General features: G+C 41.9%; 1 protein-coding gene across 1 annotated transcript in view; it reads right to left on the bottom strand.

The window, feature by feature from the left end:
• The window catches only part of tspan33b (tetraspanin 33b), a 52,736-nt gene that overhangs the window by 29,015 nt on the left and 689 nt on the right, over window positions 1-23,032 (bottom strand). The window contains exon 2 of the mRNA XM_052013197.1: window positions 4,439-4,550. Coding sequence (XP_051869157.1) covers window positions 4,439-4,534 — 96 coding nt within the window. The 5' untranslated portion in view covers window positions 4,535-4,550. The remainder of the gene's footprint in view (window positions 1-4,438; window positions 4,551-23,032) is intronic.

Here is a 23,032-nt window from a genome sequence, read left to right as displayed (position 1 = left end):
CAACTCATTACATGTATTCAATTTCCATATGTTAGTGAAAGATTTATGCACAAATCTAATCTTCAGACAAAAAGTTGAACTGCAATCTCTCTCCCTGTTCCAATGGTACAAATATCCATTCAAAATTATGCCAATATTGTGGTTGACAATTTTCTCGCAGCTGCTCTGATCAAAAATAATTGGTTCAGTCCTTTATTTCACCATTATTGGAGGGATTTTGCAATGCATAAAATAGCTGCCATACTTGTCTACATAATAACAAGCACTGTATTTTAAACTAATTCACTGCATGTGAATATGTTTGTGATCTAGAAACATAATGCATTATATAAATGGAATTCTTTTTAAGGTAACCTTGGAACACACAATATACATGGAACAGGGATTGAGGTGTCTGTTAGAAATAAATACTCTATGTTCTTTCTAAGTTTATTTGTTCACTGGACTCCACTGGCAAAGTGGCAGTGATTTATTGTCCACCCCTAATTCTCCCTGAACTAGGCAGGCAGTTAAAGGTCACCCACATTGGTGGGTCAGGAGACACATTAAGGGCAGACCAGGCAAGGAAGGCAGATTTATTTTCCCGATAAGTAAAACAGATGGGTTTTGCTGAAAATAAGTTATCTTTTTTAAAACATCACATCTTGTTATATAATTACTCAGTCGTAGAGTCATACAGCACGGAAACAGGCCCTTTGGCCCAACTCATTAATGCCGACCAAGGTGCCTTCCTGAGCCAATCCCATTTGCCTACATCTGGCCCATATCCCTCTATACCTTTCCTATCCATGAACCTGTCCAAATGTCTTTTAAATGTCGTAATTGTACCCACCACTACCACTTCCTCTGGCAGCTCGTTCCATATACCCACTATTCTCTGTGCGCAAAACCTGCCACTTGGGTCCCCTTTAAATCTTTCCCCTCTCACCTTAAACTTTCCAGTTTTAGACTCCCCCACCCTGGGAAAATATCCATCCACCTTATTTGTGCTCCTCATCATTTCATAAGCCTCTAAGCGGTCACCCTTCAGCCTCTTACGCTCCAGGGAAAACAGTCCCAGCCCATCTAATCTCTCCTCATAACTCAAGCCCTCCAGTCCCGGCAACATCTTTTCTGCACCCTCTCTCGCTTAACCACATCCTTCCTATGGTATGGCGACCAGAACTGCACAAAATATTCCAGGTGCAGCCTCACCAATGTCTTGTAGAGCTGTAACATGACGTCCTGACTCTCGTAATCAGTGCTCCATCCGATGAAGGCAAGCGTGCCATATGCCTTCTTCACTACCTTGTCTACCTGTGATGCCACTTTCAAGGAAATATTTACTTGTACCCCCAGGGTTCTGTTCTGCAACACTCCCCAGGGCCCTGCTATTCACTGCCTTATATCTTGCCCTGGTTTAGTTTCCCGAAATGTATCACTTCACACTTGCCTGAGCTAAATTCCATGTGCCATTCATTGGTCCACTTTCCCAGTTGGTCTGGATTTAGCTGTAACCTTAGACAACCTTCTTCACTGTCCATCACACCACCAATTTTGGTGTCATCTGAAAACTTACTAACATTCTCATCCAAATCATTAATATAGATGACAAACAACAGGGGACGCAGCACCGATCCCTGTGGCACACCACTGGTCAAAGGCCTCCAATGTTTAAAACAACCCTCCATTACCACCCTCTGACTGCTTCCAACAAGCCAATTTTGTATCCAACTGGCTAGCTCACCCTGGATCTCATGTGATCTCAACTTCTGGACCAGTCTACCATGTGGGACCTTGGGGGTGGCACGGTAGCGTAGCGGTTAACACGATGCTATTACAGCGCCAGCGATCAGGGTTCGATTCCCGTCGCTGTCTGTAAGGAGTTTGTATGTTCTCCATGTCTACATGGGTTTCCTCCGGGTGCTCCGGTTTCCTCCCACATTCCAAAGACATACAGGTAGGTTAATATGGGTTTAAAATGGGCGGCACGGACTCAGTGGGCCAGAAGGGCCTGTTACCACGCTGTAAGTAAAAAATTAAAAAAAAATTTTTTTTAAAAATGTCCATGTAGACAATGTCTATCATCCTGCCCTCGTCAATCTGCTTGGTCACCTCTTCAAAACACTCATTCAAACTCATGAAATGCAATTTCCCACGCACAAAGTCACACTGACTGTCCCTAATCAGTCCTTGCTTTTCTAAATAAACATAAATCCTGTCTCTCAGATCCCCTCCAGTAACTTTCCCACCACTGATGTTAGGCTCACCGACCTGTAGTTCCCTGGCTTGTCCTTGAAGCCCTTCTTAAATAAAGGCACAACATTAGCCACCCTCCAGTTGTCTGGTACCTCACCCGTGGCTAAGGAAGATACAAAAATTTCTGCCAGGGCCCCAGCAATTTCCAGTTTCCTCCCTTACTTCCTACAATGTCTTAGGATACACTTGGTCAGGCCCCAGGGATTTATCCAACTTTATGTGTCTCAAGACCACCACCTTCTTTTCTGTAATATCAATATGTTTCAGGACATCACTTTTCTCTTCCCTGATTTCGGTAGCTTCCCATGAGGTTTCTCCTCATTGGAGGTTTCTCAGCCAATTTGCAAAATGCTCTCGTAAAACGCAGACTCTCAATGGAGTTCACAGCATCAGGAGCTGGATCATCATCAAAGTTCTCTTCCCATATGATTCCTAGAGTAGTACAGCACAGGAACAGGCCCTTCGGCCCACGATGTTGTGTCAAATTAATTAAACTAGTAATTAAAAGCCTACTACGCTTCCACTTACATGTCTATATTCATGTGCCTACCTAAGAAAATTTTAAACGTCTCTATCGTATCTGCCTCCACCACCACCCCTGGCAGTGTATTCCAGGCACCCACCACTCTCTGTGTATAAAAACTTGCCCTGCACATCTTTGAACTTCCCCCTCTCACCTTAAATGCATGCCCTCTAGTATTATATATTTCGACCCTGGGAAAAAGATACTGGCTGCCTTCCCTATCTGTGCCCCTCATAATTTTATAAACTTCTATCAGGTCTCCCCTCAGCCTCCGCCGCCCCAGAGAAAACAACTCAAGTTTGTCCAACCTCTCCTTATAGCACATGCCCTCTAATCCAGGCAGCATTCTGATAAACCTCTTCTGCACCCTCTCCAAAGCCTCCACATCCTTCCTATATTGGGGCGACCAGAATTCAGTCTTAAATCTAGCTGTGCTATGGTAAAGAAAGAGATTGGGCTAAGTGGCTTCCCACTAAAAGTAAAAAACGAAAATGGAAGTTTACGAAGTTTTCCTCTTTCAAACTGGATGGAAGCCAAACTGAGGGAACAATGTCATGGGAACGTGGAGTACATTATATTCCACAACTCTACACTTAGTTCAAACAGTGTTTGGTGATTGAATGTTGTTTTTTAATAAACTTGTTTCTGCCTTCTACAAGCATCATAGTATGTGAATGCAACTGGTCATTTTCAGCTGTTTTTTTTGACCTTGTTCACCCAGCCCCTCTCCAAGGACAAGGGCCAAGCATTTATAAGCAGCTGTCAATTATCCTCTAATTGACCTCTGAATCTGCAGATTTAGATCACCTCCCCTTAGGAAGTATCCAAGCTGTGGTCTTAGGCAAACCAGATTAACCATCCTCAAACTGTGGCTGCCATACTTCATAAGAACAACACCACAGAAGAACAGCTAGTTTTATAATTAGAACTGTTATAGAACACTGACACTATTTCTTCAGTTTATCTTTGAAAGACTCTTTCCAAAAGAAATGAAGGACAATATTAACAAGTGATGTCACAGCAACTTTGCTCCCTTGATCACTCAGTTTGTCCGTTGTGGAACTGTGCCAGAGAGGGCAGGATACTCCCAGTCTGCACTGAGTTAACTGATTAATCAGCGCTTTTAGAACTCTGCGCTAGCACATTTGGCAAGATAATCCTGAGAACCCTGCATTAAATGATGCAATAATCAATAAAAATCTCAAGGACGCGACTCTACTTACATACCTCTGAGGGAGATGTAAAGTCAGCATCCTCCTCTCTGTATCAGTTCTATCCCTTGACAGATAGAACATCCCTGCACCCTGCTAGACCCTTCCCCCTAAAACCACCCAGATCCTAATCTTCCAATACTTGCAACTGCTCTGACAGGCTCATTGTTGCAATGAACACTCTGTAAATTCCAGAAAGCAAAAGGCACAACTGCATCAATACATAAAACAGTGGAGGATTCTTTCTTAAAACAAAATAACAGCAAATGATTGTGGATCAGTCAGGTATTCATTTAAAGGAAATTTGAAATGAATCTCAACCTCTCACTAATAGTTTTAAACAACTGATAAATATTGTCGCGGGGTGAGATAGCAGAAGGTCGTGCCAAGTGCTAACCATTAAACAAAATAAATAAAGCTTCTGCATGCATTTTTGGCTGTAAATGCCAGATCAGCAATTACTTACCCAGAAGAGAAAACTGAAGAAAAATAGATAATACTTAATCCAGGGGTTAATAAATGTAATGTTTTCACCTCTGTTCAGCCTTCTTCCAATGTCCATTGTAGAAATTCAACAGCTGCAAAAACAAACGTGTATCAGAAGCGAGCCTGCCAGATGATAAACGATAAAGAAAATGTCAGCAGACTTCTGGCTTGATGTTCCTGTGCAGTGTGTGTGTGTGTCTATGTGCGTGCTTGTGTGAATGAGCCTGCCTGCTACTGAACACTATGACTCGCCCTGTGCCTTCAGTTGGTTCTGTACCATAAATAGATGCGTTTTCTTATCAGCCAAACCCATGCAGCTCAGACACAACATGAGCTGGAATACTGATTCAGCATCAGATGGGGCATATTTGGCACCAGGATGCATAGCATTGGCTTCTGTGACTACAAATGAATTTGTTAATTACTGAACTCAATAGCGTTGAAAGACAGAATTTGCAATTGTGCCCTTGTTCTCCTCTTTTGCTATGACCTTCTGAGCAAATATTTAGCAAGGCTTTATTTTTGCAACATATACACATATAGAATATTTTAAGCCACATTTTGAATAATCACTGAACACTGGGATATTTTGTTCTTTACAATGATGTCGAATAACATTAAAAAATTTGCACTTTTCTGCCACTTTGTCCTAATTCTCAACTAATATATATTGACTGCAAATTGCAGCATTGATATCTGGGCTTTGAACTTTTATTAACTACTGCATCTTAAAGCACAAGATGAGGGCCATCCTTGCAAATGAATATTCCCAGACTATTGACTAAAACAAAACCAGAACTTGTTGGAAGTATTCAGCAGGTCAAGCAGCATCTATGGAGAGAGACAGAGTTAACGTACCAGGTCAATTACCCTTTATCAGAAGTGTGCACAGGCAGCACAGTGTCAGTGAGCTGCAGTGGCACAGCTGGTAGAGCCACTGCCTCAGTGTTACAGCAGCTTGGGTTCAATCCTGACCTCAGCTGTTGTCTATGCACATTCTTCTTGCAATCACATAGGTTTCCCCCAGGTGTGCTCCAGTTTCTTCCCATTGGTATCGGTATTGGTTTATTATTGTTACTTGTACCGAGATACAGTGAAAAACTTGTCTTACAAACCGATCGTACAGGTCAATTCATTACACAGTGCAGTTACATTGAGTCAGTACAGAGTGTATTGAGGCAGTACAGGTAAAAACAATAACAGTACAGAGTAAAGTGTCACAGCTACAGAGAAAGTGCAGTGCAATAAGGTGCAAGGTCACAACAAGGTAGATCGTGAGGTCATAGTCCATCTCACTGTATAAGGGAACTGTTCAATAGTCTTATCACTGTGGGGTAGAAGCTGTCCTTAAGTCTAGTGGTACGTGCCCTCAGGCACCTGTATCTTCTACCCGATGGGAGAAGAGAGGATGTCCTGGGTGGGTGAGGTCTTTGATTATGCTGGCTGCTTCACCAAGACAACAAGAGGTAAAGACAGAGTCCAAGGAGGGGAGGCTGGTGTCTGTGATGCGCTGGGCTGTGTCCACAACTCTCTGCAGTTTCTTGCGGTCCTGGGCAGAGCAGTTGCCGTAAACTGCATATCCCAAAACATGTGGTTGGTAGGTTAACTGGCTGTTATAAATTACACCTAGTATGTAGGCAGTTGGTGGAATCTGAGGGGAGTGTAAAATGGGATTAGAGGAAGATTAGTGTAAGTGGGTGTCGATGATAGGCGCAGACTCAATGAGGCAAAGGACCAGTTTCCATGCTGAATTTATAACTCCAAGTGAGTTTAAGTTACAAAGAGGTGGAAGGGTGGAATGATCAAAGGGAATGTCTGCAGGAGGTTGTTGTCCGGCTGACAACAGTGCTTTCAGTGTTGAATGATTCATGAACAAATAATGGCAGTCGAAGAGAAAGAATAAAAATCAAAGAACGCGTTGGAATTGTGAGAGGCAGAACACAGTAGTTGCTGGAAATCTGAAACAAAAGAGACTGCTGGAAACACTCTGCAGATCAAGCAGCATCTGTGGAGAGAGAAGAACTGAATTAACACTACGGGTAGCAAACAGGAAGCTGGAGGAACTCAGTGGCTCAGGCAGCATCTGTGGAGGGAAATGGACAGTCGGTGTTCTGTGTTGAGACCCTCCAACTGCATGCCAGAGTATTAAAAGAGTAGCTGTGGAAATGGAGGATACATTTGTTGTATCTTCCAAATTCTTTTAAAAAAATCTTTATTTATACCGCACAATAACGGGCCCTTCCAGCCCAACGAGCCTGCGCCGCCCAATTACACCCACGTTAACCTACTAACCCGTACGTCTTTGGAATGTGGGAGGAAACCGGAAAACCTGGAGGAAACCCAGGCAGACACGGGGAGAATGTACAAACTCCTTACAGACAGCGGCGGGAATTGAACCCAGGTCGCTGGCACTGTAATAGCGTTACGCTAACCGCTACACTACTGTACCATACCATGGGTTATGGAACAGTTCCTTTCTCATGGGAAAGTGGCAAATATAACCCTACTAATTAGAGTCATAGAGTTATACATCACCGAAAGAGACCCGTCAGCCCAACCTGAGCTAGTCCCATGAGCCTGCGTTTCGCCGCCATCCCTCTAAACAATTCCTGTCCAGGTGACTGTCCAAATGTTTTTTAAACATCGCCATTGTACCTGCCTCCATAGCTTCCTCTGGCAGCTCATTCCATATACCCACAGCCCTCTGTGTGAAAAACTTGCCCCTCAGGTCCCCTTTAAATCTTTTGCCTCTCACCTTAAACCTATGTTCTCTAGTTTTAGGGTCCTCTAACCTGGGAAAAAGATTGTGACCTTATCTATGCCTGTCATGACTTTATGCACCTCTGCAAGGTTACTCCTCAGCCTCCTACACTTCAGGGAAAAAGTCCTAGCCTATCAAGCCCTCCAGTCCCAGTAACATCCTTGTGAATCTTTCCTGCACCCTTTCCAGCTGAATGACATCCTTCCTATAGTTGAGCAACCAGAACTGCACACAATGCTCCAAGTGTGGTCTCACCAACGACTTTTAAAGAAGGAGAAGAAAGAAAACAGCAAACTACAGACTGGTCAGCCTAACGTCAGTAATAGGGAAAGTGCTGGAGCTTATTACAAAGTTTGTGATAACAGGACACTTAGAAAATATCAACAGGATGAGACAAATTCAACATGCATTTATGATAGGCACGGTAGTGTACCGGTTAGAGTAACATCATTACAGCGCCAGCAACCGGGGTTTAATTCCAGCCGCCGTCTGTTAGGAGTTTGTACGTTCTCCCTGTGACTGCGTGGGTTTCCTCTGGGTGCTCCGGTTTCCTCCCACATTCCAAAAACGTACAGGTTAGGAAGTTGTGGGCGTGCTACATTGGCGTTGAAAGCGTGGCGACACTTGCGGGCTGCCCCCAGAACATTCTATGCAAAGATGCATTTCACTGTGTGTTTCGATGTACATGTGACTAATAAAAATATCTTATCTTTCTGACAGCAAAACTGGTACGGTAAGAGAAAACCAGTGGATGTAGTGTATTTGGATTTTCAGAAGGTTTTTGATAGAGTGTCATATAAGAGATTAGATGTAAAATTAAAGCACATGAGATTGGGGATAATATTGGATGGATTGAAAACTGATTGTTAGACAAGAAACAGAGAACTAAATGTTTTATTTCACAATGTGGCAACTGTTACTCATGGGGTACTGCTGGGATCAATGCCTGGGCTCCAGCAAATCACAATAAACACCAATGATTTGGATAAGGAACTAAATGTAATCTTTCCAAGTTTGTTCACAATGTAAAATAGGTGGGATAGTGAGTTGTGAGGAGGGAGCAAATAGGATTTATTGTGATTTAGACAGGTTGAGTGAGTGGGCAAATGCATGGCAGATGCAGTATAATACGGATAAATGTGAAGTTACCCACTTTGGTAGGAAAAACTGAAAGGCAAAGAATTATTTAAATTGTGGTAAACTTTGGAATATTGATGTACAAAGGAACCTGAGTACCCTTGTAAAGTACTCTCTAAAGACACACACTTGCAGGTGCAGTATAAACAGTTCAGAAGGCAAGAGGTATCCTGTTCTTCATTGCAAGAGGTTTTGAATACAGAAGCAAGAAAGCCTTTCTACAATTATAAGGCAAGACCACAGCAGTAGTATGGTGTGTAGTTTTACTGAAGAAAGGATATACCTGCCATAGAGAGAGCACAACAAAGGGTAGGGCTAGACACACTGGGTGCAGGAAGGATGTATCCCCTGGCTGGGGGGGTCTAAACTGAGGGGGGAAAGTCTCAGGATACAGGATAAGACATTTATGATTGAAATTAAGAGAAATTTTTGTGGTGCCTGTAGAATTCTCTACCTCAGAAGTTGGAGGCTAAATTGCTGAAAATATTTAAAAAGAGTTCGAAAGATTTCTAGACACAGAAGGCATCAAGGGTTATGAGAGCAGGAATATGGTATTGAGACAGAGAATCAGTCATTATCATATTGAACCATCGAAAGCATCTATGTGAGGCGCTGCCTCAAGAAGGCAATATCTATCATCAAAGATCCCCAGCATCCAAGCCATGCCACCTGCTTGCAGCTACCATCGGGCAGGAGGTACAGAAGCCTGAGGTCCCACACCACCAGGTTCAAGAACGGCTACATGGACAGTAAAGACACCTACGTTAGACTATAGTTTATTGACTACAGCTCCACCTTCAATACTATACTCCAAGCAAACCCATCACCAAACTCTGATACCTGGAACTCGACACCTCCCTTTATTCTCAACACTGGTGCCCCACAAAACTGTGTCCTCAGCCCCCTACCCTATACTCATGACTGTGTAGCCAGATTCTGCTCTACATCTACAAGTTAGCAGATGATACCACTGTTATGGGCCAAATCTCAAGTAACGATGAGTCAGAGTACAGGAAGGAGATAGAAAGCTTAGTAACATGGTGTCATGACAACAACCTTTCCCTCAATGTCAGCTAAACAAAAGAGCTGGTCATTGACTTCAGGAAGGGGGGCAGTGCACATGCTCCTGTCTGCATCAACGGCGCTGAGAGCTTCAAGTTCCTAGGAGTACACATCACCAAAAGCCTGTCCTGGTCCAACCACCCGGACACCACGGCCAAGAAAGCTAACCAGCACCTCTACTTCCTCAGGAGGCTAATGAAATTTGGTATGTCCCCATTGACCCTCACCAATTTTTATCAATGCACCATAGAAAGCATCCTACCTGGATACATCACAGCTTGGTATGGCAACTGCTCTGCCCAGGACTGCAAGAAACTGCAGAGACCTATGGACACTGCTCAGCACATCATGGAAATCAGCCTCCCCTCCATGGACTCTGTCTATACTTCTCACTACCTTGGTAAAGCAGCCAGCATAGTCAAAGGTGGGACCCACCCCAGACATTCTCTCTTCTCCCCCTCTTCCATCAGGCAGAAGATATAAAAGCCTTAAAACATGTACCACCAGGTTCAAGGACAGCTTTTATCCCGCTGTTATAAGACTATTGAACGGTTCCCTAGTACGATAAGATGGACTCTTGACCTCACAATCTACCTCGTTATGATCTTGCACCTTATTATCTACCTGCACTGCACTTTCTCTGTAGCTGTTGATCTGTTGAGTTGAATTATATGAACGGTATGCAAGACAAGTATTCCACTGTACCTCAGTACCTGTGATAATAATAAACCAATTCCAATTCCAATTCCAACAGCTACTTCCCTTCAACCATTCGGTTCTTGACCAACCTGCACAACCCTAATCACTACCTCAGTATAGCAACACCATTTTGACCACTTTGCACTGCAATGGACCTTTTTTTTGTTGTTCTTATTGTTTTCTTTCTTATATAATTTTGTATAATTTATGATTTATTGTGAACATTGTGTCTCTAATGCTCTGTGCCTGTGATGCTGCTGCAAGTAAGTTTTTCATTGCACCTGTGCACACATGTACTTGTGCAGATGACGACATGACTCTGAACAGCAGACCAAGCTTAAAAGGCTGAATCACCTACTCCTGTTCCTAGTTTCTGTTTCCAGATAAAATGCACCAACAAAAAATGAACAGTTTTCATTATAAGCATGTTAATTTGTGCTGTCACGCTTGGCACATTATGCTAATTTTTAGAATGAGCATTTTCCCCCACTTCACAACAGGGAAAGTTTGCTAATAGGTTTACTGATCGTGCACTACTGAGACTTGGTAGCTAGAAAGGAATCAAAAGCAGGAATTTTCCTGAGTGATTTTTCTTGTCCCACTATTTTTGTCAAAGGTGGATTACCCAAATAGGGCAAGAAGATCCCAAGCTTTCATCCTACATCTGTGTGAATTAGCTCTTACTCAATAGAAGGGGTTGGAAGGCAATGTGACTCAATTAAGGAGCAAAATTAATTGACTATGTTTACTTATCACTACCCGATGACCCTTGCTAGAAATTGGGGCAATTAGTGACAAGCATTAAATACTGGTTTAGCCAGTGATGACAACATCCAGTGAACAAAATAGATTGGATCACAAATGTATATGGTCATCGATAAAATCTATGGGGATTCTGCCAGGTTTTAATGCAAATGCTCCACAAGTAAAACTTATAGGGGAAGAAAGGACGAGCCATGGGAATTGGGTTTACATTTTTGGTTTTTAGCTAGGAAGTGATTGTCATAGTCATAGAATTGTATAGCATAGGGACAGGCCCATCTATGCTAATCCCTCTTTTGTACTATTTATTTAATTTTATAACTTAATAGTAATTTTTATGTCTTGCACTGTACTGCTGCCGACAAATTTCACGACATATGTCAATGATAATAAACCTGATTCTGAACTTTGAGGCATTGGATCCCACTTGCCTGCAATAATTCCCTGTTCCTCTATGTCTCATTCAAGTACCTGTCCAGATGCCTCTTAAATGTTGTTACTGTTCCTTCCTCCACCCCCTCCTCTGACAGCTTATTCCAGATACCAACTACTCTTTGTGTGGAAAATCTACCTCTCAGAATCCCTTCAGACCTCCTCCCTCTCACCTTAATCTATGCACTTTAGTTTTAGACACATCTATCATGGGAAACAGACTCCAGCTATCTACCCTATTTATGCCTCTCATAATTTTATATACCTCTATCATGTCACCTCTCAGCCTCCTTCACGCCAGGGTAATCAGGCCCAGCCTATCCAATCTCTCCTGATAACTCAAGTCCTTCAATCCAGGCAACATCTTTGTGAATCTTTACTGCACCCTCTCTAGCTTAGGTGCGGTGACCAAAAGCAGAACCACGGAGAATCCCAAGGCTTTTTATAATTATATTAAGAAAAAGAGGATAACTAAGAAGAGGGTAAATCCATTCACGGATAAAGGAGGGAATTTGTGCTAGGAGTCAGAGCATGTGGCTGAGGTGCTAAGTGAGTACTTTGTGTCAGTATTTACCAAAGGATTTGGAGGATAGCGTCGGCAGAGTGGGGCATGCTAATGTGCTGGGACATTTTGAGAGTAAACAGGAGGTAGTGCCGGGTCTTCTGAAAAGCATTAAGGTAGATAAGTCCCCAGGGCCTGATGGCACATATCCCAGAATACTGAAAGAAGCAAGTGAGGAGATTGCTGGGGCTCTGACAAAGATCTTTGTGTCCTCGCTAGCAACAGGTGAGGTTCCAGAGGACTGGAGAGTGGCAAAGGTTGTGCCTTTGTTCAAGAGGGGAAATAGGGATAATTCAGGAAACTATAGGCCAGTGAGCCTCATGTCAGTGGTGGGGAAGCTATTGGAAAGGCTATTGAAGGATAAGATTTTTGCGCATTTGGAAAGGCATGGCTTAGGGACACTCAGCATGGCTTTGTGTGGGGCAGGTCATGCCTTACAAACTATCGAATTTTTTGAGGAGATGACAAAGGATCTTGATGAGGGTAAGGCAGTGGATGTAATCTACACGGACTTTAGTAAGGCATTTGATATGGTCCCTCATGGTAGGTAGGTTCAGAAGATAAAGATGCATGGGATGCAGCATGAATTGCAACAAAATGGAGACATGAAATTCTGCAGATACTGGAATCTGGACCAATACACATAGGTTCAGGCAGCATCCATGGAGGGAAATAAATAGTCGACATTTTGGGTCGAGACCCTTCATCAGGACTGGAAATGAAGGGGACAGAAGCCGGAATAAAAAGGTAGGGGGAGGGGGAGGAGCACAGGCTGGCAGGTGATAGGTTGAGTCCAGGTGAGGGGACAGGAACACCTCATATTCTACCTCACTAGTCTCCATCAACATCCATTTCTCTACCTTCCTTTAACCCCTCCCCTCTGTTTCTACCCCCATTTTCCCATACTTCCCCCCCTTTTGTTTTTGCTCATTCCTGTGGCCCCCTCACCCCTTCTCTTTCCCCTCCCCCACACTCATGGCCTCCCTCCTATTCCCCACCATCTTCCCTTTATTCCAAGGTCTACTGTCAACCCCTAACAGATTCCTCCTTCGTCAGCCTTTTGCCTCTTCCACCTCTCACCTCTCAGCTTCTTACATCACTCCCCTTCATCCCCCCTTCCCCCACCCACCTACCTTCCCCCTCTCACCTGGACTCACCTATCACCTGAACTCACCTGTCACCCGCCTGCGTGAGCTCCTCCCCCTCCCCCGACCTTCTTATTCTGGCTTTTGCCCTCTTCCTTTCCAGTCCTGATGAAGGGTCTCAACCTGAAACGTAGACTGTTTATTTCCCTCCATAGATGCTGCCTGACCTGCTGAGTTCCTCCAGCACTTTGTGTGTATTGTGAGGGTGAATTGCAAGTTTGGATTCAGAACTGGCTTGCCCATAGAAGACTGAAAGTAGGGGTGGAAGGCTGTTATTCTGGCTGGAGGTCCATGACCAGTGGTGTTCCGCAAGGATTGGTGCTGGGACCTCTGTTGTTTGTGATATACAGTGGCATGCAAAAGTTTGGACACCCCGGTCAAAGTTTCTGTTACTGTGAGTAGCTAAGCGAGTAAAAGATGACCTGATTTCCAAAAGGCATAAAGTTAAAGATAACACATTTCTTTAATATTTTAAGCAAGATTACTTTGTTATTTCCATCTTTTACAGTTTCAAAATAACAAGAAAGGAAGAGGGCCCGAAGCAAAGGTTTGGGCACCCTGCATGGTCAGTACTGAGTCACACCCCCTTTGGCAAGTATCACAGCTTGTAAACGCTTTCTGTAGCCAGCTAAGAGTCTTTCAATTCTTGTTGGGGTATTTTCACCCATTCTTCCTTGCAAAAGGCTTCTAGTTCTGTGAGGTTCTTGGGCTGTCTTGCATGCACTGCTCTTTTGAGGTCTATCCGCAGATTTCTGATGATCTTTAGGCCAGGGGACTGTGAGGGCCATGGCAAAACCTTCAGTTTGTGCCTCTTGAGGTAGTCCATTGTGAATTTTGAGGTGTGTTTAGGATAGTTATCCTGTTGTAGAAGCCATCCTCTTTTCATCTTCAGCTTTTTTTTACAGACGGTGTGATGTTTGCTTCCAGAATTTGCTGGTAGTTAATTGAATTCATTCTTCCCTCTACCAGTGAAATGTTCCCCGTGCCACTGGCAGCAACACAAGCCCAAAGCATGATTGATCCACCCCCGTGCTTAACAGTTGGAGAGGTGTTCTTTTCATGAAATTCTGCACCCTTTTTTCTCCAAACTTTCCTGCGTCCTCACCACAAAATTCAGCGTCAGAAGTTTGCAAAGGAGCATCTAAACAAGCCTGATGCATTTTGGAAACAAGTCCCATGGACTGATGAAGTTAAAATAGAACTTTATGGCTGCATTGAGCAAAGATATGTTTGAAACTGTAAAAGATGGAAATAACAAAGTAATCTTGCTTAAAATACTAAAGAAATGTGTCATCTTTAACTTTATGCCTTTTGGAAATCAGGTCATCTTTTACTCGCTTAACTATTCACAGTAACAGGAATTTTGACCAGGTGTGCCCAAACTTTTGTATGCCACTGTATATCAATGATTTGGATGACAATGTAGATGGGCGGATTAGCAAGTTTGCAGATGACACCAAGATTGGTGGAGTTGTGGACAGTGTAAAGGACTATCAAAGAATACAGCGGGATATAGATCAGTTACAGATATGGGCAGAGAAGTGGCAGATGGAGTTTAATCTGGACCAGTGTGAGGTGTTGCACATCGGGAGGTCAAATGAAAGGAGAAAGTATAGAGTTAATGGTAGGCCCCTTAATAGCACTGAGGTACAGAGAGATCTTGGGGTCCAGGTCCACAGTTCACTGAAAGTTGATATACAAGTGGCTAAGGTGGTAAAGAAGGCGTGAGGCATGCTTGCCTTCATTGGTAGGGGTGTTGAGTATACGAGTAAGGAAGTCATGCTGCAGCTATATAAAAGTATTGGCAGACCACACTTAAAAGTACTGCATGCAGTTCTGGCCGCCCCACTACAGGAAGGATGTGGAGACTGTGGAAAGAGTGCAGAAGAAGTTTACCAGGATGCTGCCTGGATTAGAAGGTATGAGCTATAAGGTTGGACAAACTTGTGTTTTTGTCCCTAGAGTATCGGAGGCTGAGGGGAGACCTGACAGAAGTTTTTATTATTATGAGAGGCATAGATAGGGTAGACAGTCAGAATCTTTTCCCCAGGGTAGAAATGTCAAACACCAGAGGACATGCTTTTAAGGTTAGTGGGGGGAAGTTTAAAGGCGACGCGAGGGTCAAGTTTTTTACGCAGAAAGTGGTAGGTACCTGGAATAGGTTATCAGGGATAGTCGTGGAAGCAGGCAGTTTGGTGGAGTTTAAGATGCTTTTGGATAGACACATGAATATGAAGGGAATGGAGAGATATGGATGATACACAGGAGGAGGACATTTAGTATAAATTGGCATCAAGGTCGACACAACATCATGAGCCGAACGGCCTGTCCAGTGCTGTACTCTTCTATGTAAAACTGCACACAGTACTCCAAGTGTGACCGAACCAACATTTTGTATAACTGTAGTAACTCTGTATAACTGATTGTGTAATTTGTCATTGAACAAATGAAACTGAAGCAGCATGTAGTATAAAGAATTAGACAATGGAATGGAAAATCAACTGTTGCTAAATGTAAAGAAATGTTTTGGATGGAAACTCACAAGGTGTTTTAAAGCCAATTGAGCAATTGCCAATTGTCAAAGCGCAGTCACTGTGGTGGTGAGCTATGGTGAGTAGTTTGCGTATGTGGTGGGACCCTCTGAATAGCAATGTGATGGTAACCAGAACCTGTGTTTGGGTATTGATTGGAGGATAGATATTGGCTAATATATGGAGAGGAACATGCCTAGTTGTCTTCAAAATAAAGCCATGAGATCTATTACATCCACTTTTTAAGATCTCACCTGGAAGATGGCAACTCTGATAGTGTCACGTTTCCTCAGAAATGCATGGGGAGTGTCATCCTGGATAACAGTCATGTCTCTGGAAAAGGACTTGAACCCATGAACTCCCAATTCAGAGGTAAGGTTGCTGTCTACTCAACCACTGCTACTTTGTGGCTAAATATAAAATAAATAGGGACTGATAAGGTTCCTATACCTCATAAACAAAAGGGTCCAAAAATGGCAAATCTCAAAGACATTCTAAATATAAAGGATTAAAAGGGGACATAATTTTAAGGAGATTGGAGGAAGGTATAAGGGGGATGCCAGGTGTAAGTTTTTTTTACACAGAGAGTGGTGGGTGCGTGGAACACACTGCTGGCATAGGTTGTTAGGGCAGATACATTAGGGACATTTAAGAGACTCTTAGATAGACACATGAATGATGGGGGGCTCTGTGGGAGGGAAGGGTTAGATAGATCTTAGAGCAGGATAAAATGTCAGCACAACATTGTGGGCCAAAGGGCCTGTACTGTGCTGTAATGTTCTACGTAAAATGAAGAATAACTTCTATTTGTTAGGAAACAATAAATCAGTGCCTTCAAAAAAAGAAATGCAGAGGCACTTGAGAATAACTTGCAGGATTATTAGGAAGGAGGTGGGAAATAGGGATTGCTTTACCAGAGCCAGCAGAGCATCTTTCTGTGAAATAACAATTCTATGAGTCTTTGCAGGGATGGATTTCAGATGAGCATAGAGTTCGGCTCTTGCACATCACATATTGTTAAATAGTACACTGACATTGAGGTACTGTTGTAACACAGTGACAAACGAACAGGAGAATGTTGGGGAAGGTTAATATAATGAACATATTCCCAAATTATTGCTACACTGTATTTTTATGGCTGTGTATATCAGGCTATTCGAGAATCATGTTGTGGGAAAGTGGGACTCATTGCTAACATATTTCAAGTGGGCTCGCAGAGTCCATCTGGGAACCTGACTTAAAGTTGCTTGCAGTTAGGAAGTGAAACAAAAAAATGTTTAATGATAATTAGTGATGATTGACTGTTCCTGTCTTGCCTGCTTCCTTGGCCATTTACAAGTTCAAGTTTATTGTTATGGGCATACATACACAGGGTATAAATGCCATGAAAATTAGCTTTTTGCAGTAGCAGCACAGTACATTACAAGGAAAGGACAAGCATAAATTATATAAACAAATCAACATAAATTATTCATAACTTGCAAGTGTGCAAAATAAGCAACAAAATAAAGTTAAAGATATCAGTGCAAAATTGAAAGAGAGAGAACAAGTCTATAAATATAGTCTGAGGTAGTGCTAAGCCCTCTGTGTAATATAGGAGCCCAAGTACCTGGACATGAAAAAATAATAACGAGGGCAAGAAATTAGAGGGCAGGCGTCACTCGCTGAAAGTACCTCATCATGTGGTCACTCTCCTCTAGAGGGGAAATAAAATAGATGAACACATCATGCTACCAATGAATGCTCTGACGCATCATGTTGGAGGGAATATTTACAACTGCACAGGAAATGTTAATGGGCAATTACCTCCTCCAGCTCTAAAAATGGAGCTTGCTCGAATGCAACTCACTGAGAATCCCTGATACAAGACTTTTTCTTTTCTTTCTTTTTCAATCTTTTTATTAGTTTTCAAATTAATACAGATTAATATATAACATCAATGTTTGTACATGTAATACAAAGAGATCAGGAGAATAATCATGGCATAATCATAAAGAACAATAAAATATGAAAAAATCTGTAGATCCCACGATCTCTTAGTAAATGAATATAATATAAAAGAAAGGAAAGAAAAAAAAATCCCCAAATCAATAAGAAAAATTATAAACACTATATCAAACCAAACTAAACAGAAAAATTTCAAAAAAAAAAGAGACTGGACTGAAATTTCTCAGTAGAAACAGAGCAATATTATGTCGTCAACTCCGTTTCTCTAAATTGGAAAGTTATTGAAAGGGGATCTATATCATGTGAAAATATTGAATAAATGGACTCCAAATATCTTCAAATTTAAGCGAAGTATCAACAGTACAACTCCTAATTTTTTCCAAGTTTAAACATTGGATTTTTCCAAGTCTCAAACTTTTCCAAGTTTGAGAGGACCATTGAAAAGTAGTAGGGGGTATTGGATCCTTCCATCAAAGCAAAATGGATCGTTTGGCCATTAATGTGACAAAGGCAATCATACGGTTAGTGGAAGCAAATAAATGGCCAGATTCTATCCTTGGTAAACCAAAAATTGCAGTGATAGGGTGAGGTTGTAAATCAATATTCAATACAGTTGAGATAATGTTAAAAATGTTTTTCTAATATTTTTCCAAAAGAGGACAGGACCAAAACATATGTGTCAGAGAAGCCACATTCGATTTACATCTGTCACATATAGGATTTATACGGTGATAAAAACGGGCTAGCTTATCTTTTGACATATGGGTCCTGTGAACTACCTTAAACTGCATCAAAGAATGTCTGGCACACATTGAAGATGTATTAACTAAATGAAGAATTTTCTTCCATGTCTCTGTAGGTAAAGATGTCTGGAGTTCACTTTCCCATTCATTCTTAATTTTGTCCTGTGACTCTGGACGTATTTTCATAATTAAATCATAGATTATTGCTATCAAGCCCTTCTGATAAGGATTAAGACCTAAAATTTTTTTCCGTAATTTCGGTTTTGTAAGGTGTTGGAAAAGAGGGTATAGTAGCTTTTAAAAAATTTCTAATCTGCAAATATTGAAAAAAGTGTGATCTAGACAAATTGTATTTGTTAGACAGTTGTTCAAAAGATGAAAAACAATACAGATTACACACTGTTATAAATAATTGCAATGAGAATCTTACATATTCTGCGTAAGGGTAAGGTTCTAACTTGAACTGAAAATTGTGCATTGATGTTACGTGAATACTGTTTCCCTCCTTGCAGAAACTAGGCTGTTAACATCATGTGTTTGACCCCTAATAGAGAAAAATTAATCAGTTGATTTTCTCCTAATATGGTTCCTCACCATGATGTTGAAAAGCAATCAAAATGTACTTTTCTGCCAACTTTGTGCAAATTTCTAACCGCTCTCTCCAGACACAAAGCAGTGGAAAATGTGTAAAGAAAAAGTTTCTGTGGAATTGCCAACACTTCTCTTGGGAGTTTGGGGGTACTGTAGCTTTTGCACTGAAATCCATTTAAATGAGGCAAGAGGATTATAAAGGCAAATCCCACGATATATCCTGTTCTATTGCCAACTGATATCATTAGAAGAAATCCCAGAAGAATCAAACTTTACTCGTTGTGCCCTCAACAACAACAATTCAAATGGGGGACCAGTTCAGGTAGATAACTTGGTCAGAATGGACAAGTTGGGCTGAAGGGCCTGTTTCCATGCTGTATAACTCAATGACTCTATAACTTGCATTTCTATAGTTGCTTTAATGTATTAACCCTGCCGATTCCTTCCCCCAGCCCCAGCCAAATTTTTTTTGCAGAACTGAAATCAATTATAATTTTAAGACTGTGGAAAGCCTGGAAAAGACAGTTTTAAGGAAAGCCTTAACAGAAGAGAGGTAGAGAGGATTAAGGTGGGAACTTCAGTGATGGAGAGATAAAAATCAAGACAAACACAAGAGGCCAGAATTTGAGGAGCACAGAGATCATGGTGTGTTGTGAGGCTTAAAGAGGCTACAGAGGCATGGAAATCTGAAGACATGGAGGTTGAAAACAAGGATGAGAAGTTTAAAATTGAGACACTGCTTGATCAGGAATCATTGTAGATCAGCAAGCAAGTGGGTGACAACTGAATAGGATGGTGTGAATTGGGAACAGGAGCTGCAAAGCTTTGTATGAGCTCCAGCTATGGAGGATAGATGATAGAAAACCACCCAAGTGATCATTGGAATATTAAAGACATGAACGAAAGTTTTATCACTACATGAGCTGAGGCAATTGCAAATAGGCAATGTGACAGAGATATTAGTAAGCTTAGAGAAACAAAGGACTGCAGATGCTAGAATCTAGATGAAAAACACGAAGATGCTGGAGGAACTCAGCAGGCTGATGCTGCCTGGCCTGCTGAGTTCCTCCAGCATCATCGTGTTTTTCTATTAGTAAGCTTAGTTAGTAATGCATGGAAATGGACAGTTTTAGTCATGGAGTCATTTAAGGGATTGGAAGCTTTGACCAAGGTCAGACTGAGCTCCAAGGTTGTGAATGATCAGAAAAGGGTTAGGGAGAGGGATGGATTCATAGGCCAGGCAAGAAGTTTATGACTGTGACTGAAGATAATGGCTTCAAACTCTTGAATATTTAAAAAGAAGAAAACTCTACACATTCTGCACTGCACATCACCTTCTACCATCCCTGCGTCTCTCACTTTATCTCTTATTCCTAAAAAAAAGATATTCATGCAGAACTTTCGTATACCTTTCAAAGACGAAAATTCAGCTGTAACAATTTTTGTTTACTGCACTATCATACTGCATGGACATTCTCACATTGCTAACAGTTTCGATAAAATAATAAACACTCTTTTAAACTTTTGTACTAAAATGCCCCAGCTGCATTAATTAAAATGTATGTGTTAAATATTTTAAATCCTTTGAGTGCTTTGAGTCAAAGTATAAAGATGACTTAAAATCATGGTGAAACAGTTTTTACAGTAAATACGGTATCAGCTAGTCTCGGGACAGAACTATGAAGAAGAATGGGAGGGATAAAGTAAATTATTGATCAATAAAATGCAATATTAGCTGGTCAGTAACACTGATCTTTAAGGTTTTGGTCACAGCTGGTCAAGCTTCTGAACTGTTCCAGATTCTTGGGATTCTTATTATGTACTGATCACAAAAATGAAATCTACTTCATCAAAGGAATTCTCAAAGCCGTTACTAAACTGGACTGCCTCATGAAAAATGCAGTTTAGTGTGAGGTCAAATCCTGCCATGAGAAATTGTGAAGATGGATTCAATCTGAAAATAAGCACCAGAAAAATAGACACAGAAAACTATCAGATGTCATGGAAAGGCCAGCTGTTTCAGGGAAAGGAAGCAGTCATCTACACCTGAACTGGCCTGCTTATGGACTTCGGACTTTTCCCACGAGATTGACTTTTAACGACTGGTAAACCAGATATTAAAACAAGTGACGAAGGTAATGGTCCACCATCTCCTCAGGACTGCCTTGCTCTGTGATGCCCACATTTTCCGCTGCTGTAAAGACAAAAACTCCATCCAACGGAACTAAAGTGCTACTCCTTAGGCCACAACAACAGCTGAATGAGACCCGTAGTGGCTGAAATCAAATCAAGTAATCAAAATGTAAGCTAATTCCCAATGGAAGTCAAGATGAGTGTGACTCAGATGAAGATTTATAAAATAGTGTGGAAACCAGAGCACTTGATCGAATACAGTCCTTCCATTTCATGTCTATACCATTCTGCTTTTAATTACACCATAATTTATTGTAATTATTAAGTAATAAAACATTTGGCAATTCTGGACTGGAGAAGAGTTGGCGGTAATGTTTGGAAGCTTATCCACAGTGCACACCATGGGGAGGGAAGTTGCACAATTGGTGCACTGCAGCACCACCTGTGGCAGGATGATATAATGATAAGTGCATCAACAATTGTAATTTACCTTATGCCTGGCACCTCCTGAATGTCCCAAGGCAATGCATATGAACAATGTCTGATATTAAGCCACACTGGGATAGGTGAGCAAAAGCTAGGTCATGAAGTGGAGAGAGAAGAAGAGTGGCAGAAGGGTTTAGGGAAGGAATTCCAGAACTGAGAGCTAGGGCAAATGAAAACAAAATGACCACAGTGAAGGGACATTGCAACCAGGTTCCCCTAACTAGAACTTGGACCACTGAGTCATTGAATATAATTCAAGGTGGAGATTAACAAATATTTAAAATACAAGAGAATCAAATGGCATTGGGAAAGTGGTACTGAGGACAAAATTAGATCAGCCATGATCTTATTGAAGGTTCAAGGGGACAACTGGCCTACTCCTGCTCCTGTTTCTTACATTCTTAAGTTTTTAAGGAAGCTCACCAGCTCCTCTACTTCCTCAGGAGGCTAATGAAGTTTGGTATATCTCACTTGACACTTACCAACTTTTATTGATGCGCCATAGAAAGCATCCTATCTCGATGCATCACGGCTTGGTGTGGCAACTGCTCTGCCTGGGACTGCAAGAAACTGCAGAGAGTTGTGGACATAGCTTGGCACATCACGGAAACCAGCCTCCCCTCCTTGGATTCTTCTTGCTGCCTCAGTAAAGCAGCCAGCATAATCAAAGACACCACCCACCTGGTACATTCTCTTTTCTCCCCTTTCCCATCAGGCAGAAGATACAAAAGCCTGAAAGCGCATACCACCAGGCTCAAGGACAGCTTCTGTCCAGCTGTTATAAGACTATTGAACAGTTCCCTAGTACGATAAAATGGACTCTTGACCTCACAATCTACCTCGTTATGACCTTGCACCTTATTGTCTACCTGCACTGCACTTTCTCTGTAGCTGTGACACTTTATTCTGCATTCTGTATTGTTTCACTTTGTACTACATCAATGCACTGTGTATTGAATTGATCTGTATGAACAGTATGCGAGACGAATTTTTCACTAGTTTGGTACCAGTGACAATAATAAAACCAATTCCAATGATGTCATTGGAACACACATAATTCTAAGGGGCTTCAACAAGGTACATATGAGAAAGGTGTTTCCCCACATTGAGGAGGGAGGAATCATAGTCTCAAAAACAGGAATAGGCCATTTAAAAGATTGAAAGGAGGAAAAATATCTTCACTCAATGGGTAGTGAATGTTTGAAATTCTCTCCCCCAATATGCTGTGGAGGCTTTGCCATTGATTGCATTCAAAACTGAGACTGGTTGGCTTCTGGATATCAGACAACAAGGGAAATGGGGATTGGGCATTGAGGCAGAAGAACAGCCATGATCAGGTTGGATGCTGGAGCAGCTCAGTAGACTGAATGACTTATTCCTGCTTCTACTTCCTATTTCCAACATCTGCAGTCTCTCGTGTCTCCCTCCTGCTCCTGTTTCGGAAGTTCTAAAATCCTATTGTTTTGAACCATAGAACCATACAGCACAAAACAGGCCCTTCGGCCCACCATGTTGTGCCGTCCATTAAACCACCCTCACACTACCTAACCCCTTCCTCCCGCATATCCCCCCATCCCACACTC

Source organism: Pristis pectinata, chromosome 3 (assembly GCF_009764475.1).
Source record: "Pristis pectinata isolate sPriPec2 chromosome 3, sPriPec2.1.pri, whole genome shotgun sequence".
In the NCBI taxonomy this organism is placed as follows: domain Eukaryota; kingdom Metazoa; phylum Chordata; class Chondrichthyes; order Rhinopristiformes; family Pristidae; genus Pristis; species Pristis pectinata.
The sequence above is the reverse complement of the archived record's forward strand: the minus strand, read 5'-3'. Positions and strand labels throughout refer to the sequence as shown.